This window comes from Neophocaena asiaeorientalis, unplaced genomic scaffold (assembly GCF_003031525.2).
Source record: "Neophocaena asiaeorientalis asiaeorientalis breed wild unplaced genomic scaffold, Neophocaena_asiaeorientalis_V1.1 scaffold461, whole genome shotgun sequence".
NCBI lineage: Eukaryota > Metazoa > Chordata > Mammalia > Artiodactyla > Phocoenidae > Neophocaena > Neophocaena asiaeorientalis.
This window is the reverse complement of record NW_020173230.1, coordinates 2,451,451-2,471,052: the sequence shown is the minus strand read 5'-3', so window position 1 is coordinate 2,471,052 and position 19,602 is coordinate 2,451,451. Positions and strand designations below refer to the sequence as shown.

General features: G+C 48.0%; 1 protein-coding gene across 1 annotated transcript in view; it reads left to right on the top strand.

Moving 5' to 3' along the window:
• The first annotated feature begins 19,007 nt into the window (after nucleotides 1-19,007).
• Nucleotides 19,008-19,602, top strand: part of PPP1R35 (protein phosphatase 1 regulatory subunit 35) — a 1,719-nt gene continuing 1,124 nt past the window's right edge. Inside the window, 2 exon segments of the mRNA XM_024745534.1 lie at nucleotides 19,008-19,262; nucleotides 19,265-19,602. The exon segment at nucleotides 19,265-19,602 is cut by the window's right edge and continues 58 nt beyond it. Coding sequence (XP_024601302.1) covers nucleotides 19,151-19,262; nucleotides 19,265-19,602 — 450 coding nt within the window. The 5' untranslated portion in view covers nucleotides 19,008-19,150.

The following is a 19,602-nucleotide window of genomic DNA, read 5'->3' as shown; positions in this document are numbered from 1 at the left end:
CACGTGCCACAACTACTGAAGCCCGTGTGCCTAGAGCCCATGCTCCGCAACAAGGGAAGCCATTGCAATGAGAAGCCCGCTCACCGCAACTAGAGAAAGCCTGCGCACAGCAACGAAGACCCAACGCAGCCAAAAATAAATAAATACATTATAAAAAAGAAAAAAAAGAAACTGCCATACTCTTTTCCAGAGTGGCTGTTTCATTTTACATTCCCATCAGCAACGTGTGAGTAATCCAGTTACTCCGCATCCTTACCAGCATTTGCTCTTATCACTATTTTTAATTTTAGCCATTCTGACAGGTGTGTAGTAATATCTCATTCTGGTTTTAATTTTCATTTTCCTAGTGGCTAATGCTGTTGAACATCTTTTCATTTATGTTCAAATAATTACCATCCATTTAGCCTCTTTTTTTTTTTTTTTGGCTGTGGCACGCAGCATGCAGGATCTTAGTTCCCCGACCAGGGATTGAACCTGTGCCCCCTGCAGTGGAAGCGTGGAGTCTTAACCACTGGACCACCAGGGAAGTCCCCATATAGCCTCTTTAGTGAAATGTCTGTTCATGTGTTTTGCCCATTTTCTGATTGGATTGTTTGTTTGTTTTTTACAGCGTTGAGAGTTTAAAAAAATATTCTTTATATATATATATGTACTTTGTTGGAGATGTTATTTGCAAATATATTCTCCCAGTCTGTAGCTGCCATTTCATCCTCTTAGCAGGGTCTTTCACAAAGTAAAAAATTTTAATTTTGATGAGGTCCAATTTATCAAGTTTTCCTTTTATGGACTGTGCCTTTGGTATCAAGTCTAAGAACTCTTCCCCTAGGTCTAGGTTCTGAAGATTTTCATCTATTTTTTTCCCTATATTTTATAGTTTTGTATTGAAGTCTGTGATACATTTTGAGTTAATTTTTGTATAAGGTGTGAGGTTTAGGGCAAAGTTCATTTTTTTGCTTATGGATGTGCAACTGTTCCAGCACCATTTTTTGAAAAGGTCATCCTTTCTCCACTGAATTCCTTTCACCCCTTTGTCAAAAATCAGTTGGGTCGGGTCTTCCCTGGTGGCGCAGTGGTTGAGAATCTGCCTGCCAATGCAGGGGACACGGGTTCGAGCCCTGGTCTGGGAAGATCCCACATGCCGCGGAGCAACTAGGCCCGTGAGCCACAACTACTGAGCCTGCGCGTCTCGAGCTTGCACTCCGCAACAAGAGAGGCTGCGACAGTGAGAGACCCGCTCACTGCAATGAAGAGTGGCCCCCGCTCACTGCAACCAGAGGAAGCCCTCGCACAGAAACGAAGACCCAACACAGCCATAAATAAATAAATAAAATAAAATTTTAAAAAGTTGGATCATATATGCACTTTTCTCTTTAAAACAAAAAATCAGTTGGATCTAATTCTGAGTTCTCTATTCTGTTCCATAGATCTATATGTCTGTCCCTTGCCAATACCTCACTGCCTTGATTACTGAAGTAAGCCCTAACTTCAGGTAGTGATTCCCCCCACTTTATTCATTTTAGCTGTTATTTTATTTTTCAAATATACAATACAGTATTATTAACTATAGGCACCATGCTGTACATTATATCCCCAGGACTTATTTTATAACTTGAAGTTTGTGCCTTTGGACCCCCTTCACTCAGTTTGCCCACCCCCTACCCCTCTGCCTCTGGCAACCCCAATCTGTCTTCTGTATCTATGAGTTTGGTGTTTTTTAATTTCACATATAGGTGAGATCATACAGTATTTGTCTTTCTCTGTCTGACATTTCGCTTAGCATAATGTCCTCAAGGTCCATCCATGTTGTTGCAAATGTCAGGATTTCCTTCTTTTTTATGACTGAATAATATATACACATTTTCATTATCCATTCATCCATCAATGGACACACTTAGGTTGCTTCCATGTCTTGGCTATTGTAAATAATGCTGCAATTTATTTATTTATTTATATTTATTTATTTTTGGCTGCATTGGGTCTTCATTGCTGCACACGGGCTTTCTCTAGTTGGGCGAGCGGGGGCTACTCTTCTTGCGGTGCACAGGCTCCTCACTGCGGTGGCTTCCCTTGTTGCTGAGCACGGGCTCTAGGCGCGCGGCCTCAGTAATTGTGGCTCGCGGGCTCTAGAGCACAGGCTCAGTAGTTGTGGCACACGGGCTTAGTTGCTCCACGGCGTGGGATCTTCCCGGATCAGGGCTCGAACCCGTGGCCCCTGCACTGGCAGGTGGATTACTAACCACTGCGCCACCAGGGAAGCCCAGTGTTTTTATTTCTTTTGGACAAATCTCCAGAAGTGGGATTGTTGGATCATATGGTAGTTTTTTTTTTTTTTTTTTAATTTTATTTCTTTGGCCACGCCACGAAGCTTGTGGGATCTTAGTTTCCAGACCAGGGATCGAATCCAGGCCCACGGCAGTGAAAGCACCAAGTCTTAACCACTGGACTACCAGGGAATTCCCTGGTAGATCTATTTTTAATTTTTTGAGGAACCTCTCTACTCTTTTCTATAATGACTGCATCAATTTGCATTCTCATCAGTGCACAAGGGTTCCGTTTTCTCCATGTCCTTGCCAACACTTGTTATTTCTTGTCTTTTTGCTGATAGCCATTCCAACAGGGGTGAGGTTATTTTACATTATTTTATTTTATTTTTTACCACACAGATATATTTTTGAAAATTTTTATGGGGTTAGGTAGAGATTTCAGTGTAACTTGGAGCATGTCATCTCTCCACTTAAGATCTTTTCAGGGCATCCTGTAGCATTTAGGATGAAATCCAAACTCCTTGCCTCAGCGCCTGGCTGTGGCCCCTGCCCACCTGCCTGGCCTCATCTCTCCAGGTGTCCCTTTGCAGTCACTTCTGTGCTTGGCTAGTCTCAGTTCATTTCCTCTTGCAAATGCTGATTGTTCTGTTTTGAAAGTGGTTCCCCCACATTTTTCACTTGGCTTGCTCTCATTCCTCCTTCGGATTTAGTCTCTAGCTACCTCAGAGAGAGGTGCCTTCCCTGAATTCCCGTCCCCCTGTGCCCTGGGCTTTGTTCAGGGCTGTGTCCCAGAGCTCACCTCAGCACGGTGCCTGGCATGCACAGGGCAATAGGGTTTGGGGTAAGGAAGGATGACTCAGGTAGGTAGTATGTACCCCTGGGTCCTAGTCTGCCCACCCGATGGGGTCAGACTCCTTCCGTTTGGCGTCCTGTCTCTGGCCCCCCAACTGTGCTCCCTTTCCAGGCTGTGCTCCCCTCCCCAAGGGAACCTTTAAGACCCAGTGAGGAGAGGCAGAAAGCTGGGGGCTGCGAGGAAGAGGCAGAGGAGAATGAGCACAGTCCCGAAGGGCTGCTGACCCCTGTCTCAGGCCCGCTCCACAGAAGGAGGGGTTAGGGGGTGACGAAGGAGAAACCCGGCTCTGAAGTAGACAGGAGTAGGAAGTCACAGGTGGGACTCCTCATCCGTAACAGCCCACCTAGATTTGTTGTCTTCCTCACCACCCTGTCCTTCACCTGAGGGCCCCCTGAGATGTGCTATGCAACTCTCCACCCCGTCAGCAGCTGTGGCTTGACCTGTGTGTCCCTGCCCCCAAGGAAAGGCTTCCCCTGGGGCCTGTCGGGGCAAAACCTCCAGGCAGGAGTGACCAGGTGCCCGGGCACCTGTGTGGCACCCCTCCCCCCCTTTTCCTCTCAGGACCCCATGGTCCTGCCTCCCTCCTGCTCTTCCTGTAACAGCCAAGTGTCCTTCCTTCTCCTAGTCCCCGCGATCTAACCAGGAGACTCTGGAGCCGATCAGAGAGAAGTCAGGGCAACTTTCACTCCAATGTGAGTGGGAGCGAAGGAACGAGGGGTCAGGACCACGTGAGGAATAGGCTTCTCTGTCTTCTCTTCATGAACTCTCTGGGCAGAAAAACTGGTACCCAGCAAAGACAGTTCCCTGAACCTAAGGCAATGCGGGAGGGGGGCTTCAGAGCCCCATCCTGCACTTCTCAGCAGTGCATGGGAGGCTGAGCCAGCCCAGCCTTTGGATTCAGAAAGACCTGGTTCAAATCCTGCCCTTCCTGGCTGTGTGACCTTGAGCAAGTGAGTTAACTTGTCTGAATCTCACTTTCCTTATCCAAGAAAAATGGTAAATATTTATTTCACATGGCTGTATGAATGTGAAGCGCTTTGCACAGGGCTTGGTACCCAGTGAATTGACAACAGGTGAAAACTCTTCTCCAAAATGTATCATTAAAGAAGTGGTTCTCCCAGTGTGGTCCTGGACCAGCAACATCAGCGTCCCCGGAGACAGGTAGAAATGCAGACTCTCAGACCCCACACCTCCTGAATCAGAAACTCTGAGGATGGGGCCCAACAGCCCATTTTAACAAGCCCACTGAAGTTTGAGAACTGCTGCCACTTCGAATGAGAATGTGGACAATGAGATTCTGAAGCTTAGAAGACATCAGAACCACCTGGAAGCTTGTTAAAAATACAGATTCCTGGCCTCAAAGCCAGAGACTGAGGTGGGACCTGGGAATCTATATTTTAACCTGCGGTTAGTTTGATGGGGGACCCTGCACCAGAGGCTGCCCTGGGGGAAGGTCATGGAAGCCGCTTCGAGTCATAGAAGGCTCCAGCCTGGGGAGCTGAGGGCTTCCCGTGGGTGAAGAAGGGGATTTCAAGCTGGAGAAAGGAGGAATTTGGACTTTACCCTAAACTCCCTGTGGAACGGGGAGGAGTAGTGCCCAATGAGGGAAGGGCGTGCCCTCCGTGGACACCTGCCCAACCCCGTGACGTCACCCCACGAGCCGGGACCCCTTGCGCTCCGCAGGGGCGTGGCCTCTGGGAAGAGGGGGGTTTCTCCCGTCTCCGCCCCTGGTCTAGTCGGACCTCCCTTCACGACAGGTGGGTGCGGGTGGGGAGAGGCCTGGCCCGAGGGCACCGAGCGCAGGGTGGGACCTGTGGGGGCGGAGGGGTCAGCGGGGCTGCCGCCGAGCTGGGGCACCTGGAAGACCGGTTGCCTCGCGGTCCTGAGCTCCGGGGGCGCTGCGGTGCGCGGACGCCGTTACTGCCGCGTCGTCTCCATGGCCGTCTCGCCGAGCCTCCCTGGGCCTCGGGTTTGGGAGCTCGCAGCAGCCTTGCGGGGACGGCGGCGGAGCTGCGGGTGGCCTCGTGTTGGTGTTCGCGAACAGGGAGAAGTACCATCGTGAGCCCTTGAGCCCCGATCGAGGGGCCGGCTACCCCCGCAGCCCCGACGGCGTTAGCCGATGGAGGATTATGGAGGAGCTCCTACCCCGTATCCTTAAACACTCAGGGTCACCCGTGGTGACACGGGCCATTGGAGACACTGTTTCACGGGACAGCTAATCTCTAGTTAAAACAACTCCTCAACAAGCTAGTGAAACCATGTCCTTTGGCCTAGAACAGCCGGCCTCTCTCTCCCTCTTTCCCTCTCTCTGTGTCCTGCTCTTGTTGCCAAGTCCACCACCAGCGGGGCACTTACTTCATGTCGAGCGAGATTTGCATCAGCTTCTCATTTAATCCTAAGGGCAGGCCGTCCCTTAGGCCCTAAAGGCATCACCCCCATTTTCCAAATCAGTAAATTGTGGTTTAGAGGGGTTCAGTAACTTCGGCAAGTTTCCAGTTAGTGCTATGAGAGTGAAAAAATGTCTGCCAGGCCGGTGCCCTTGTCACGGACCACTGCTTTCCCCACCTCTCTGACTGGACCCAGGGGTCCCTCCTTCTCTCTCCCGGAGGCCCCCTCCTCCATCCGTCTGCTTGCCATTGTGCAGGTTGTACCCTGCACAACTCCACAGTCGACAGATGTATAGAACCATTAGGGCAATTTTCCATCAGATGGCAGTAAAGAGCTTTGAGGAAGGGGCACACTTTTCTCATGTGCACAAAGTCTCCTTCTAGGCTGCCCTGCTGTCCCTGCAACCATCTCCTCACGTTTCTTTTTCCTCTCCCTGGCACAGAACTTGTTCCTGGTGGGGGATCTGACCTCATCCACCCCTTTAGCTCTCATTGCACCCACTTCATGCTTCTAGGGTTTTCTCTCCTGCCATGGAGCAGCTGATCTTCAGCATCCAGCACCCCCCAAACCTGCCACTTCTGAGCTGTATCAGGAGACCTGCTGCTTCCTGCTCTGTCTGGTAGGCCTGGCTGTTGTGGGCATGCTCTCTCTACGCAGTCATCCTGAGCTGCGGCTGCTGCTGGGAGTGAGGCTGGTGGAAGCTGGATGGGGACGCTGCTTTGGCCGATGGGGAGTGGGGGATGCTGGAGTCCTGGGGAGAAGTGGAAGTCCTGGATAGGAGAGAGGAAGGGGCTGGCTGCAGGAGATGCCAAGGAGAGGGGACTAGCCCCTGGTAGTGGCAAATGACTGAAATATATGTGTGTGTGTGTGTGTGTGTGTGTGTGTGTGTGTGCTGTTGGGGAAAGGGATGTATTGTCTGAAACAGAAGGTGCTCAGAGATCAACTAGTATAGCTCCCCTCCCCCCATTTTACAGATGAGAAGACTGAGGCCCAATGAGGAAAAAGATGGTGTTGCTGGGGGTCTGGGGATCCTCTGATTTCTGGTCCCAGGCCCAGTCCTCTGTCTAATGTGAGTCCCTCCTACTCCTCTCCCTGTCCCCCAGGGGCAGACTTTGGACCTGGGACTGTAGATGTGGTCTCAGTGCTGTGGTCACAGCACACTGCTGATTGGTGTCAAAAGGCCTCTTTCTCGGCTTCCCTGGTGGCGCAGTGGTTGAGAGTCCGCCTGCCGATGCAGGGGACACGGGTTCGTGCCCCGGTCCGGGAAGAGCCCACATGCCGCGGAGCGGCTGGGCCCGTGAGCCATGGCCGCTGAGCCTGCGCGTCCGGAGCCTGTGCTCCGCAACGGGAGAGGCCACAACAGTGAGAGGCCCGCATACTGCAAAAAAAAAAAGGCCTCTTTCTCTACCGATTTCACTTCCTGCTAGACTACCCAGTCCCCGCCTGCAGCCTCCTCTGTCCCTCCAGCCCAGAATCAACCCAGCCTCAACCCTTTTTTGCCCAAGTAGCAGCCTTTCTTCGGCCTGGGATGCCAGCAGGAAATGTACTGGGCATTTGGGGGTTCTCTCAGGTTGAAGGACTGACACCATGTGTGTGGGGAGTAACTTGCAGAAAGGGGGCTGGTTCCTGATTCCTAGGTCTCTGCTAGCAGCCTACGCTTCCTAAAACTTAGTGTCTAAGGCTTCAGTTTCTTGAGTGCCCTTCCTGGTTGCCACGGCAGCCTGACACTTGCTGAGTATGACTGGTGACCAGCTGGGTGGCCACCCCCAGAAGCTTAAGATCTTGGGGGCCCCTGGGTGGGCATGGCTGGATGTAGACCTACCCCCATCAACTTCTCCACACAACAGGCCGCCCCATGGCCACCCCTCCCCCCTGTGCTGTCATGGCTCCCGCTTCCTTCTCCCCACACAGAGGGACTCACAGGGGGGCCAGTCATTCCTCTGTAATCTCAACACCAGGCTCCCCTCTCCAGCGCCCCCAACACTCCACCTGTCTCCCACCACCCACCCTTTCTCCTCCTGCCTTTGCCCTGGTTTCCCTTGGCAACTCTCTGGAGCCTGGAGAAGCCCTCAAAGGAAAGATGGTCCTTGATGGCCAAATCCTTCCCACCACAGGGCCTCCAATCCCAGCCCTCCAAGGATGGGGATGCTGCCAAGGTGAAGGTGTGGGTGAGATCCTGGGGGACATGGTGGCCTGAGCCTGAGGGGCAGCCCAGACCTTCCCTTCAGCTATATTAGTTTTCTGAGGCTGCAGTAACACATCGCCACCAACTTGGTGGCCTAAAACGACAGAAATTCATTCTTTCAGGGTTCTGGGGGCCAGAAGTTGAAAATCAGTTTCACTGAGTTGAAATCAAGCTGTGAGCAGAGCTGTGCTCCCTCCAGAGGTTCTAAAGGAGAATCCATTCCTTGTTTCATCCAGCCTCCGGTGGGTGCTGTCACTCCAATCTCTGCCTTTGTCACATTGTCTCTTTTTCTTCTGTATCAAGTGTCCTGCTGCCTCCCTCTTTTAAGGGTAATTGGGATTGAACCTGACATCTTTGAGAGGTCAGTTATTACACCAGCCTTCCGCCAAATACACACGTAAGTGTTGATCGCTTAGTCCAGCGGTCCCCAACCTTTTTGGCCCCAGAGACCGGTTTCGTGGAAGACGATTTTTCCACCAGCGGGGGGTGGGACGGTTCAGGAGGTAATCTGAGCGATGGGGAGCGATGGGGGCCACAGATGTAGCTTCGCTCGCTCGCCTGCTGCACACTTCCTGCTGGGCGGCCCTGTTCCATTACCGGTCTGCGGCCCAGGAGTTAGGGAGCCCTGGCTTAGTCTACAAGTTGTGGGAAACAGCCAGGAAAGGATTTGAGAAGTAGGGAAGAGAGGTCCCAGGACCAGCTCTAGGCCAGACTCTCAGTAGCTTCCAGGTAGGCTCACCTGGGGGTGGGGATGAGGGGCGTGAAAGACCAGAAGGGCGATTGCATTTCTCCCCAAGTTGCGCAAACAGAACTTGCCTAAAGGCCTCCTTCATGCCACCTGCCCTGCTCTCAGGTTAGGAAGCACTAGGGATTGTGGGTAAGAGCCTGGGCAGTCACACAGACCTGGGTGTAGACCAACACCTCACCCATTACCAGCTGTGGTTCTTAAAGTGTGGACCAGGGGCCAGCAGCATCAGCATCTCCTGGGAGTTTATTAGAAACACAATTTCTAGGGCCCCACTCCAGACGTACTGAATTAGAAACTCTGTGGTGGAGCCCAGCACTGTGTTCAATAAGATCTCCAGGAGATTCTGATGCGTGCTGGAGTTTGAGAGCCACTGTCTTAGACTCCTCAAAAATGTGCATGAGAGCACCCACAGCAAACGCACAGTGATCGGTAGGATTAAACAAAGCTGTGTCCACAGAGGACTTAACTGCAGCCCTAGATTTTCAGAGTAGGTGCTCAGTACATATTTGTGGGATGAATGAAAGAGCTTTACGATGAGTAATGGAATACAAGTGGTGTGGTTTTCATTCACTCAGCAAACATTTACTGAGTGCTAGGTCCTCCCTGGGGCAGTTTTGAAGGTGATTCACTCCAGCCCAGTACACAGCTGAGAGAAGGTAAATTGATAGTCTCAATGCGGGGTGAGAAATGCCCCAGCTGAGGGATGGTCAGATGTGCTGAGGGAGCCCAAAGATGGAAGGAAGGAAACCATTGTTGACTTAGGTGCTTTCACACATGTATTATCTTTTTAGATGTACGAAAAGAGCCTTAGAGTGTAGTCCCATTTCCTGTACCTACTTGCTGTGTGACTTTGAGCAAATCACTTGGCCTCTTTGTATGCGGATGTATTTCCCCATCTGCAAAATGGGGATGATAATACCACACAGGGTTTTGTTTCAAGCAGTTAGCATTACCCCTAGCATATAGTGGGTTCTGAAAGATGTTAAATGTCTTCTTGTAATCCTCCCAGCAATCCTGTGATGTAGGTGTTACATTTACTTTTTAAAGTCTCAAAGGAGCTAAATGTGCTAGAAACCTAGGCCAATGTCAGTTACTGCAATCTGGCCCAACTTTAGCATTGAGCTCCCTGGCAGCCACAGAAAAGGAGGAAAAGTGATGGTTACCTGGAGAGCTGCTTAATTTACATAACAAAAGGAGACCACCTGGCTCCTTGGGGGACCCTCAGCAGGGCTACTACCCCCAGGCTGGCTGTCTCACCTGCCCTCCCTCCTGCTCCAGTTCCCAGCTAGTGTGGTGGTTGGCTTGTGGGGAGCAGAGTTGTTTCAGTGAAGGCGCATGTGAGTCAGATTCAAGGGGAGGGAACGTACACTGTGCCTCTCAATGGAAGGAATGTCAAAGAATTTTGGGCCAATTAAAAAAAAAGTCATCATATTAGTCAAATCCTAAATTGTCAGAATCAGGGATAGTGTTTAAAACCTGAAAAGAATACTTTTTTCTCATTTGGCAAATATTTATCTTCTCTCTCTGTGGTGGGCCTGTGCTGGGCTCTGGGGAACATGGCCACCCTCTTGCCTGAGCATAAATGGCGGGTGGGGAGAGGAAGGCTGGGCACCACACAGAGGAGGGTGCCTTGGGCTCAGGCCCTGGCTCTGCACCTACCAGCTGCTGGCCCTGGGTCAGTTTTTTCATAGACTCTAAAATCCCCTCCGCATTGCAGGTCCTGGGAGAGGGCTCAGTCTGGGCCTGGGCACCTCTTGCGGGCAGCTTAGGGGAGGTGGGGAGAGTGTGGAGGCAGAGACACAGGTTGAGATAAGGGGGAAGAGTTTGGGGAGCTGGGTCAGACTTTGATAAGGGAGGGTGGTGGTCTGCGGAGGCTGGGACCCTCCGTCCCAGTAGTTTTTGGGGAGGAGAGTCCTTTTGCCCCACCCAAGCTTCCCATAGCCTCAGCAGCGGTGGACACCAGTGGACTCTGGGCCAGGGTTCCTTCTCCGCCATCTTGGAACCTCCTGCAGACTCAGGACCAAGGCAGGACTTCAGAGCTTCAGTTCCCTCTCAGGCCTTCTCCCTTTTACCCCCAGCCCTGGTCCCTCCTCAAGTTTCTGCACAGCTGCCCAAGCTGAGGTTATTGCTGGGGAACGTGGCCCCCGCCTCTTAGTCACTTAATGATATCCCAGCCCCCAACACCTTTTCTCTGCCCCCCTTTCCTGTTGGGATGACATTTGGCAGATGGTCCTGGGACCACGGCAGAGAGTGGAGTCAGAGGGACTCTGATCCTTCTCTTCCACCAGCCAGCCTCGGGCTGTGCAAAGACCTCACAGCAGCATCTCCCTGTTTGACCTAGAGGTTTCCGCGGAATCACCCTTCACCCTAGGGATCCCCCAGCATATCCTGTGTGCCCTCCCTCATTGAGTAGCAGACTGCCCCCATCCCATTTTTTTGAGGTGCCGACTCTCAGCCAGGCAGAGATCTGTTAGGACCTGTATCCTAGGTTAAGGCCAGCAGTTTACCATGTGTCCCTCTGCATAGTTAAATTTCCCCTACCCATGGCCCCATCTTCCTGGTTTATGGCCATATGTTTTGTGGCTCTAACCTCACCCACCTTGCTCATGGCCTCTATCCCCTTTCTTGTAGCTCCAGTGGTTTTTGACCAGCCTCTCCCCAGGCTCTTTTAGACCCTAACCAATGGGCATCAACTTCTGTTCCCTATTTTGACACCAAGGACATCCCCTCCCCAGCAAGCCCAGGCTCGCAATCCAATACTCTCCCCTTTGCCAAGCCCAACTCCACTGAATTCTCCATACCTCCAACCCTGAGAATCTGTTTCTCTCTGTTTTCCTAGTGTCATCCAATTTCCCCTTCTTCATTCTCTACCCGACCCAGACTGTGGACACCTTCTTCCGAATGAGACCTTATTCCCTACCCTCAACTCTCCATCCCAGAAGCTGGTCTCATCCCATATCCCTGGAGACTCAGACATAAGGGGTGTCATCCTGGCCCTCCTGTTCCTTTCCCTGCTTCTGGAGGGGCCAGGCCGAGGGGCTCAGAGTCAGTGCGTTGGCGGGCAGCCGGACCTGTGCCCTCGCCTCCAGGTGTCGGTCTGTTCCTTCTGGGTTGGGAGAAAGGAGTGGAGGGCTCAGGCCCTCTGCTGGGGGGTGGTTTACCCTGCCAACCCCTGAGATTAGGTAGGATGGGAAAGTACACCGGGGCTGGGAGCCTGGACGTGTGTGTGGCTGAGGGGTGGGTTACAGCTGTTGAAGTGCAAGGTCAGCCACTCCCATCCTCCAGCATCCCCTGTGTGACAGGGACACAGTGAGGAGGTGTCTCTGGGTTGACCCCTCGGCAGCAGCCAGTTTGGGAGTGGGAGACGGGAAGTGAGGGGTCCCTGCACATGGGGTTTGCAGAGGGTGATGGTGGAGGGTTGCTGCCTCATCTCTTTGACGTGTCTGGGCCCTATTGGAGGGCGCTTTCCTGGATGGAACCATGGCTCTTCCCCTGCCTTCTCAGCTGGGGCGGGTCTTCCTAGCTGCCTGCTGCCATGGTCCCAGTCACACCACTGTGCTGGATGCATGCTGGTACTACTCAACAGCATGGTCCCTTGAAGGACCTCTGGCCCTGTCCTGTCTGCTGTCCCACCTTAGCCCACCTATAGTGTCTGGCCCAGCCGAACCTCAGGGATGACCCTGAATGACCCCTTCCAGCACCTAGCCTTGTCTGTCCCAAGCCAGGATCCGTGTCTGGGATTGCCTGTCCTAGATGACTAAAGGGAGCACCAACTACCTGGTGAGTGTAACCCATCAAGACAAAACCCAAGAGCCCGAAGCATGACCTCTTCCTGGGGGTCTTCTTGTGCTCCTTTCCCTCTTCCTTCAGCACTGTTTCTTCTCTCCTCTCCCACCCTCCCCAGGATGGGAAGTGATGCAGAGGTGGGACCTCCCCAGCCTGGAGAGTGGAGGGAGGGGCTAGTTGATGAGGGCTCGGGCAGGGCCCCCTCACTTGGCAATCTCAGTTAACGGGGTTCGGGGAAGCTTCTCTGTTTCTCCTCCCCTTTGCTTTGAGTTGGTGGGGTGTGTGTGTCAATTCCTGGACCACATTTACAATCTCTCTCCTCACTCCCTCCTCCTGGGTTCCCCCTTCACACTTTCTACTGCGCCTAGTCAGGGCTTGGTTTTTCTGTGGTGTGTAACTGGAATCCATCTTTGCAGAAGAGGGTCCAGCTCTAGAACATGCCACCACGAGGGGACTCTGAAGTTCAGGATAGAGAAGGAATCTTCCTTGCTTATCAGTTCCGTCTTAAAGGGGGGACTTTTTTTTTTTTAGAGAGGAAGAGCGACATCAAATTGTATTAACGTAAATATGTACATGATAATTAAAAAAAAAAAAAAGAGCACAATTCCAGCCAAAAAAATCCTAGGCAGAGTGGAGGTTGGACTGAGACCCCTCATTCCCTCACCTCCACTTACCCATCCTCATATTCATATTGTTTCTTTGAAGTTGTTCGGTGAAATTTACACTTCTTGGAGGCCCATAACATAAGCTAGCAAACAGAATGGCTTGGGGTTTTTTTGGCCCGTGCTGCATAGCTCGCAGGATTTTAGTTCCCCAACTAGGGATCAAACCCAGGACCCCGGCAATGAAAGCGCCAAGTCCTAACCACTGGACCGTCAGGGAATTCCCGGGAATGGCTTGTTTTAATCTCTGTATCTAGGCCTAAGAAGAGGTAGTGGCCAGATTTCTAAAAAATGTTCTATAGTTATTCTTTTTGCTTAAAAATGAATTATTTAATTAATTATTTTTAACGAAATACAGTTGATTTACAATGTTGTGTTAGTTTCAGGTATACAGAAAAGTGATTCACTTATACGTACATTCATTCTCTTTACATCCTCTTCAATTATAGGTTATTATAAGATACTGAGTATAGTTCCCTGTGCTATATAGGCTATACAGTAGGTCCTTATTGGTTACCTATTTTATACATAGTAGTGTGTATATTTTAATCCCAAACTCTTAATTTATCCACCTCCCTTTCACCTTTGGTAACCATAGTTTGTTTCCTATGTCTGTGAGTCTATTTCTGTTTTGTGAATAAGTTTATTTGTACCATTTTTATAGATTTCACATATAAGGGATATCATATGATATTTGTCTTTCTCTGTCTAGCTTATTTCACTTAGTATGATAATCTCTAGGTCCATCCATGTTGCTGCAGATGGCATTATTTCATTCTTTTTTATGGCTGAGTAATATTCCATTGTGTGTGTGTGTGTGTGTGTGTGTGTGTGTGTGTGTGTGTGTGTATATACCACATCTTCTTTATCCATTCATCTGTTGATGGACACTTAGGTTGTTTCCATGTCTTGGCTGTTGTAAATATTACTGCTATGAACATTGGGGTGCATGAATCTTTTCGATTTATGGTTTTCTCCAGGTACATGCCCAGGAGTGGGATTGCTGGATTATATGGTAGCTCTATTTTTATTTTTCTAAGGAACCTCCATACTGTTCTCCATAGTGGCTGTATCAATTTACATTCCCTTCCCCTGCATCGGCAGGCGGACTCTCAACCACTGTGCCACCAGGGAAGCCCTATTTGTAGACTTTTTGATGATGGCCATTCTGATTGATGTGAGGTGAAGTGGCTGGATTTTAAGACTGAGGAATTGAGTTTACTGAATTCATGGCTAGGGTTCCTGTAGGGCATTTATATCCATCGTCACAGCCCAGGCCTGAGGGTTGGGGGATAGGGTGCAGTTTCAAGTTTCAGCTCCAACACTTTCTGGGTGCCAAAGCTATCTCAGCCTCCTTTAAAAAAAAAAAACCCAAAATTTTTTTCTAAATCGTAGAAATGTTCTAATATATACAAAAGTAAAGAAAAATATTATGATAAACCCCCATGTACCCATCACCCAGCTTCAACAATCACCCATATTTGACTAATCTTGTTTCCTCTATACAGCCACCCTCACACACTGCCCTTCTTCCCAGCCCCAGCATTACTTTTAATTAAAATTTTTATTGAGATCACTGTAGATTCACTTGCAGTTGTAAGAAATAATACAGAAACATCCCTCGTACACTTTCCACAGTTTTCCCCCATGGTAACTGCTATAGACTGAATATTTGTGTCCCCTGAAAGTTCCTATAATGAAACCTAATCCCCAAAGTGTTGGTATTTGGAGGTAGGGTCTTTGGGAGGTGATTAGTGCCCTTACAAACATTTCCCGGTTTTGTACTCGTGTGTATGTGTATGTGTGTGTGTATGTATTAAGTTCTAAATAGTTTTTAAAATTTTTTTTTAATTTAATTTTTTTTATATTGGCGTATAGTTGATTTACAATGTTGTCTTAGTTTCAGGTGTACAGCAAAGTGGTTCAGTTATACATATACACATTATTTTTCAGATTCTTTTCCCATATAGGTTATTACAGAATATTGAGTAGAGTTCCCTGTGCTATACAGTAGGTCCTTGTTGGTTATCTACCTTATATATAGTAGTGTGTATATGTTAATCCCAAGCTCCTAATTTATGCCCCCCTCACCTTTCCCCTTTGATAACCATACGTTTGTTTTTGAAGTCTGTGAGTCTGTTTCTGTTTTGTAAATAAGTTCATTTGTATTATCTTTTTAGATTCCACATTATAAGTGACATCATATGTTGTCTTTCTCTGTCTGACTGACTTCACTTAATGTGATAATCTCTAGGTCCATCCATGTTGCTGTCAATGGCATTATTTCATTCTTTTTTTTATGGCTGAGTAGTATCCCATTGTATATATGTACCACCTCTTCTTTATCCATTCCTCTGTCGATGGATATTTAGGTTGCTTCCATGTCTTGGCTATTGTAAATAGTGCTGCTATGAATATTGGGGTGCATGTATATTTTCAAACTATGGTTTTCTCCAGATATATGCCCAGGGGTAGGATTGCTGGATTATATGGTAGTTCTATTTTTATTATTTTTATTTTTTTATTTTATTTTATTTTTTCTATACGCGGGCCTCTCACTGTTGTGGCCTCTCCCGTTGCAGAGCACGGGCTCTGGACGCGCAGGCTCAGCGGCCATGGCTCACGGGCCCAGCCGCTCCGTGGCATGTGGGATCTTCCCGGACCAGGGCTCGAACCCGTGTCCCCTGCATTGGCAGGCGGACTCTCAACCAATGCGCCACCAGGGAAGCCCCTCTATTTTTATTTTTTTAAGGAACCTCCATACTGTTCTCCATAGTGGTTTTACCAATTTTCATTCCCATCAAGAGTGCAGGAGGGTTCTCTTTTCTCCACACCCTCTCCAGCGTTTATTGTTTGTAAACTTTTTGATGATGGCCATTCTGAGTAGTCTGAGGTGATACCTCATTGTAGTTTTGGTTTGAATTTCTCTAATAATTAGCGATGTTGAGCATCTTTTCATGTGCTTTTGGAGCACTGTATATCTTCTTTGGAGAAATGTCTATTTAGATCTTCTGCCCTTTTTTTGATTGGGTTTTTTTTTGATATTGAGCTGCACAAGCTGTTTGTATATTTTGGAGATTAATCCCTTGTCGGTAGCATCGTTTGCAAATATTTTCTCCCATTCTGTGCATTGTCTTTTCATTTTGTTTATGGTTTCCTTTGCTGTGCAAAAGCTTTTAAATTTAATTAGGTCCCATTTGTTTATTTTTGTTTTTATTTTCATTACTCTAGGAGGTGGATCCAAAAAGATATTGCTGTGATTTATGTCAAAGAGTGTTCTGCCTATGTTTTCCTCTAAGCGTTTTATAGTATCTGGTCTTACATTTAGGTCTTTAATCCATTTTGAGTTTATTTTTTTGTATGGTGTTAGGGAATGTTCTAATTTCATTCTTTTACATGTAGCTGCACAGTTTTCCCAGCACCCCTTATTGAAGAAACTGTCTTTTCTCCACTGTATATTCATGCCTCCTTTGTCGCAGATTAATTCTATCCTGTTCCATTGATCTATATTTCTGTTCTTGTGCCAGTACCATACTGTTTTGATTACTGTAGTATAGTTTATAGTATATTTTGAAGTCAGGGAGCCTGATTCCTCCAGCTCCATTTTTCTTTCTCAGGATTGCTTTGGCTATTCAGGGTCTTTTTTGTTTCTATACAAATTAAATTTTTTTTTTGTTCCAGTTCTGTGAAAAATGCCATTGGTAATTTGATAGGGATTGCATTGAATCTGTGGTTGCCTTGGGTAGTATAGTCATTTTGACAATATTGATTCTTCCAATCCAAGAACATGGTATATCTTTCCATCTGTTTGTGTCATCTTTGATTTCTTTCATCAGCATCTTATAGTTTTCAGAGTACAGGTCTCTTGCCTCCTCAGGTAGGTGTATTCCTAGGTATGTTATTCTTCTTGATGTGATGGTAAATGGGCTTGTTTCCTTAATTTCTGTTTCAGATCTTTCATTGAAGTTCTGTGTAGTTTTATCACCTGTGTAGGTTCTTGTATCCACCACAGTAAAGGAAATGAACAGTTCCAACACCAAAGAAAAACTCTGGGGTTACACCTTTTATGACCACACCCACCTCCTTCCCACCACCTGCATCTCTTCCACTTCGTCCCTAACACTTGGCAACCACGAAATCTGTCTTCCATTCCTAAATTTTTGTCATTTCCAAAATGTCATATAAATGGAACCATATAGCATCTAATTTTTTTGAGTTGACTTTTTTTGCTCAGCATAATAACCTGCCAATTTATCCAAGTTGTTGCATGTTATCAATAATATGCACCTTTTGATTGCTGATTAGTAAGTACTCTATGGCATTAAGTGAACCATAGTTTAAGTCTTTACCTGTTGGAGGGCACTGAGTTGTTTTCAGTTTTTGTCTATTATGAATAAAGCTGCTATGAACATTGGCGTGTAGGTTTTGAAATGCCCAAGGATATGAAATTAGCTACCACATTCTGGAGGCCAAGGGTGCTTACTGGGTCCATCATTGCTTCTAAGGGCTTTTCAGTAGACAGAATTAGTATATGCTTTTAAATTTAAACTAAAATATTCCATGGGTTCATAAGATACTTCCTAAATTCAAGAGTATAGGGAATTTGCATAACATCATTGATTTTATATTTGTATGTCTTTTCTCCTATGCCAAAATTCCAGTTCTGATAACATCAACATAATTATGTTCTATCCTACCCATTTTCACTTATTCCCAACAATATGACTACTGAATATAATTTAAGATTTTATGGCAGTTTAAAATTTTTTTAAACAGCAGTTAATTTTGTCTTTAGGGTAGATTTTTTGGATGTATAGCTAAATTACTGTGTTTTTCAAGTCATTCAGAAGAGTTCCCATCTGTGTAGTTAGTTAGTTCCCATCTGTGTAGTAAATATACATTTAGGTTCATTTGTTTCATCTTGCTTTCAACTTTTAGGGACTGATTTTTAAAAATTAATTTGTATCATATAATCATGTAAAACATATAAGTTTCCAAAGTCAAATATACAAAACAAAGTATACAGATGGTCCCTGACCTGTGATGGTTTGATTTACGATTTTTCAACTTTATGATGGTGTGAAAGCAATAAGCATTCAGTAGAAACCGTACTTCAAATTTTGAATTTTGATCTTTTTCCCGGGCTTGCAATGTATGGTACCATACTGTCTTGTGATGCTGGGCAGAGGCAGTGAGTTGCAGCTTCCAGTCAACCTCGTGGTCATGAGGGTAAGCAACGTGATACACTTAAAACCATTCTGTACCCACTTTCAGCACAGTATTCAATACATTACATGAGATATTCAACACTTTATTATAAAATAGGCTTTGTGTTACATGATTCTGTCCAACTATATGCTAAATTAAGTGTTCTGAGCACATTTAAGGTAGGCTAGGCTAAGCTATGATGGTCAGTAGGTTAGGTGTATTAAATGCATTTTTGACTTAACGATATATTTCTCTCAACATAACCCCATCATAAGTGGAGGAAGATCTGCAGTAGAGGAAATGGGCATACTTATTCCTGACTTTAGCAGGAAAGCCTCTAGTTTCACCATTGAGATTCTCGAAAACTTTTTTTGTAAAATATGGGTAACGCCATCCATTCTATCTGATCTTCCACAGCATTTCTTGGAAGATAAAGTATGTGAAAACAAACTGAAAAGTGACACAAAAACATGCCTGTTGACTGTTAACGCATTTTGGGAGAGCCTCAAAAGTCTTGAACCCAACTTAGTACATTTTACAGAAGAAGAAACAGAGGCTCACAGAACTGAGAGGGCCTACCCCAAGGAACATTAGGGAATGAGGCGAGAGCTCCCGTTTCCTGCCCTGCAGTCCGGGATAAATCCACGGAGCCTTTTTTTTTTTTAAAAACTGTACTTATATGCAGATATTTATTTTTTATATAGATGAATATTTTAGTGGATCTTCGAAGGGGAAAAAGTCACAAAAGGCCGCAAACTGAATGAGGCTGCTGTCGCCCGCAAACTGAATGAGGCTGCTGCCGCCCGGGCAACCACGGTCACCTAGGAGGGAGCCCGGGGCTGGAGTCAGCGAGCCACGCCCTCACTCAAACTGGGGAGCTCCGGTCAGAGTTTAGGGCCGACGGAACACCTGGAGATGCTGTGGAGGCACGGAGTAGGGAGGTCCAGTATGGGGACGCTGGACCGTTAATAGGGAGGACTGACACACTCTGGATTCCAGCGGAGGCCAGGTGGTGACGATAGGATATGGCAACGACGCTGTAGCGCAAGTTTCTAGATGAAAATGGTCCTAATGAGGACCCGTAGAGCTTCCAAGGGCTTCAGCTCTAAAACCCCGGCCTGGGGGCGGGGCAAGGCTTTATGGGCGGAAGCCTTCCGGGAGGCGGGGAGGAGGCAACGGAAATGACGCTTAGGCGCACCAATAGGGCGGGGCGGGCGCTAACGGTTTTCGGTAGCGCTGTCTTAGAGGGGCGGGGGAGAGGAGGTGGCGAGTCCGTGTTCCCTGACCCTTGGGCCCCAGCGACCCCGCACCCCTGCAGACACCCCAAGATGATGGGCTGTGAGGAGTCAGAGCTGGAGTCGTTGGAAGGGGGAGAGGCCGTGGCTGACCCAGGGCCACCCCCAGAACCCCGAGCCCCCGTGCCCGGAGCCCCCGTGCCGGAGCCCGGCCTGGACCTGAGCCTAAGCCTGAGCCCTCTGTCCGAGAGCCCCGGGCGCCGTTGGTCCAAC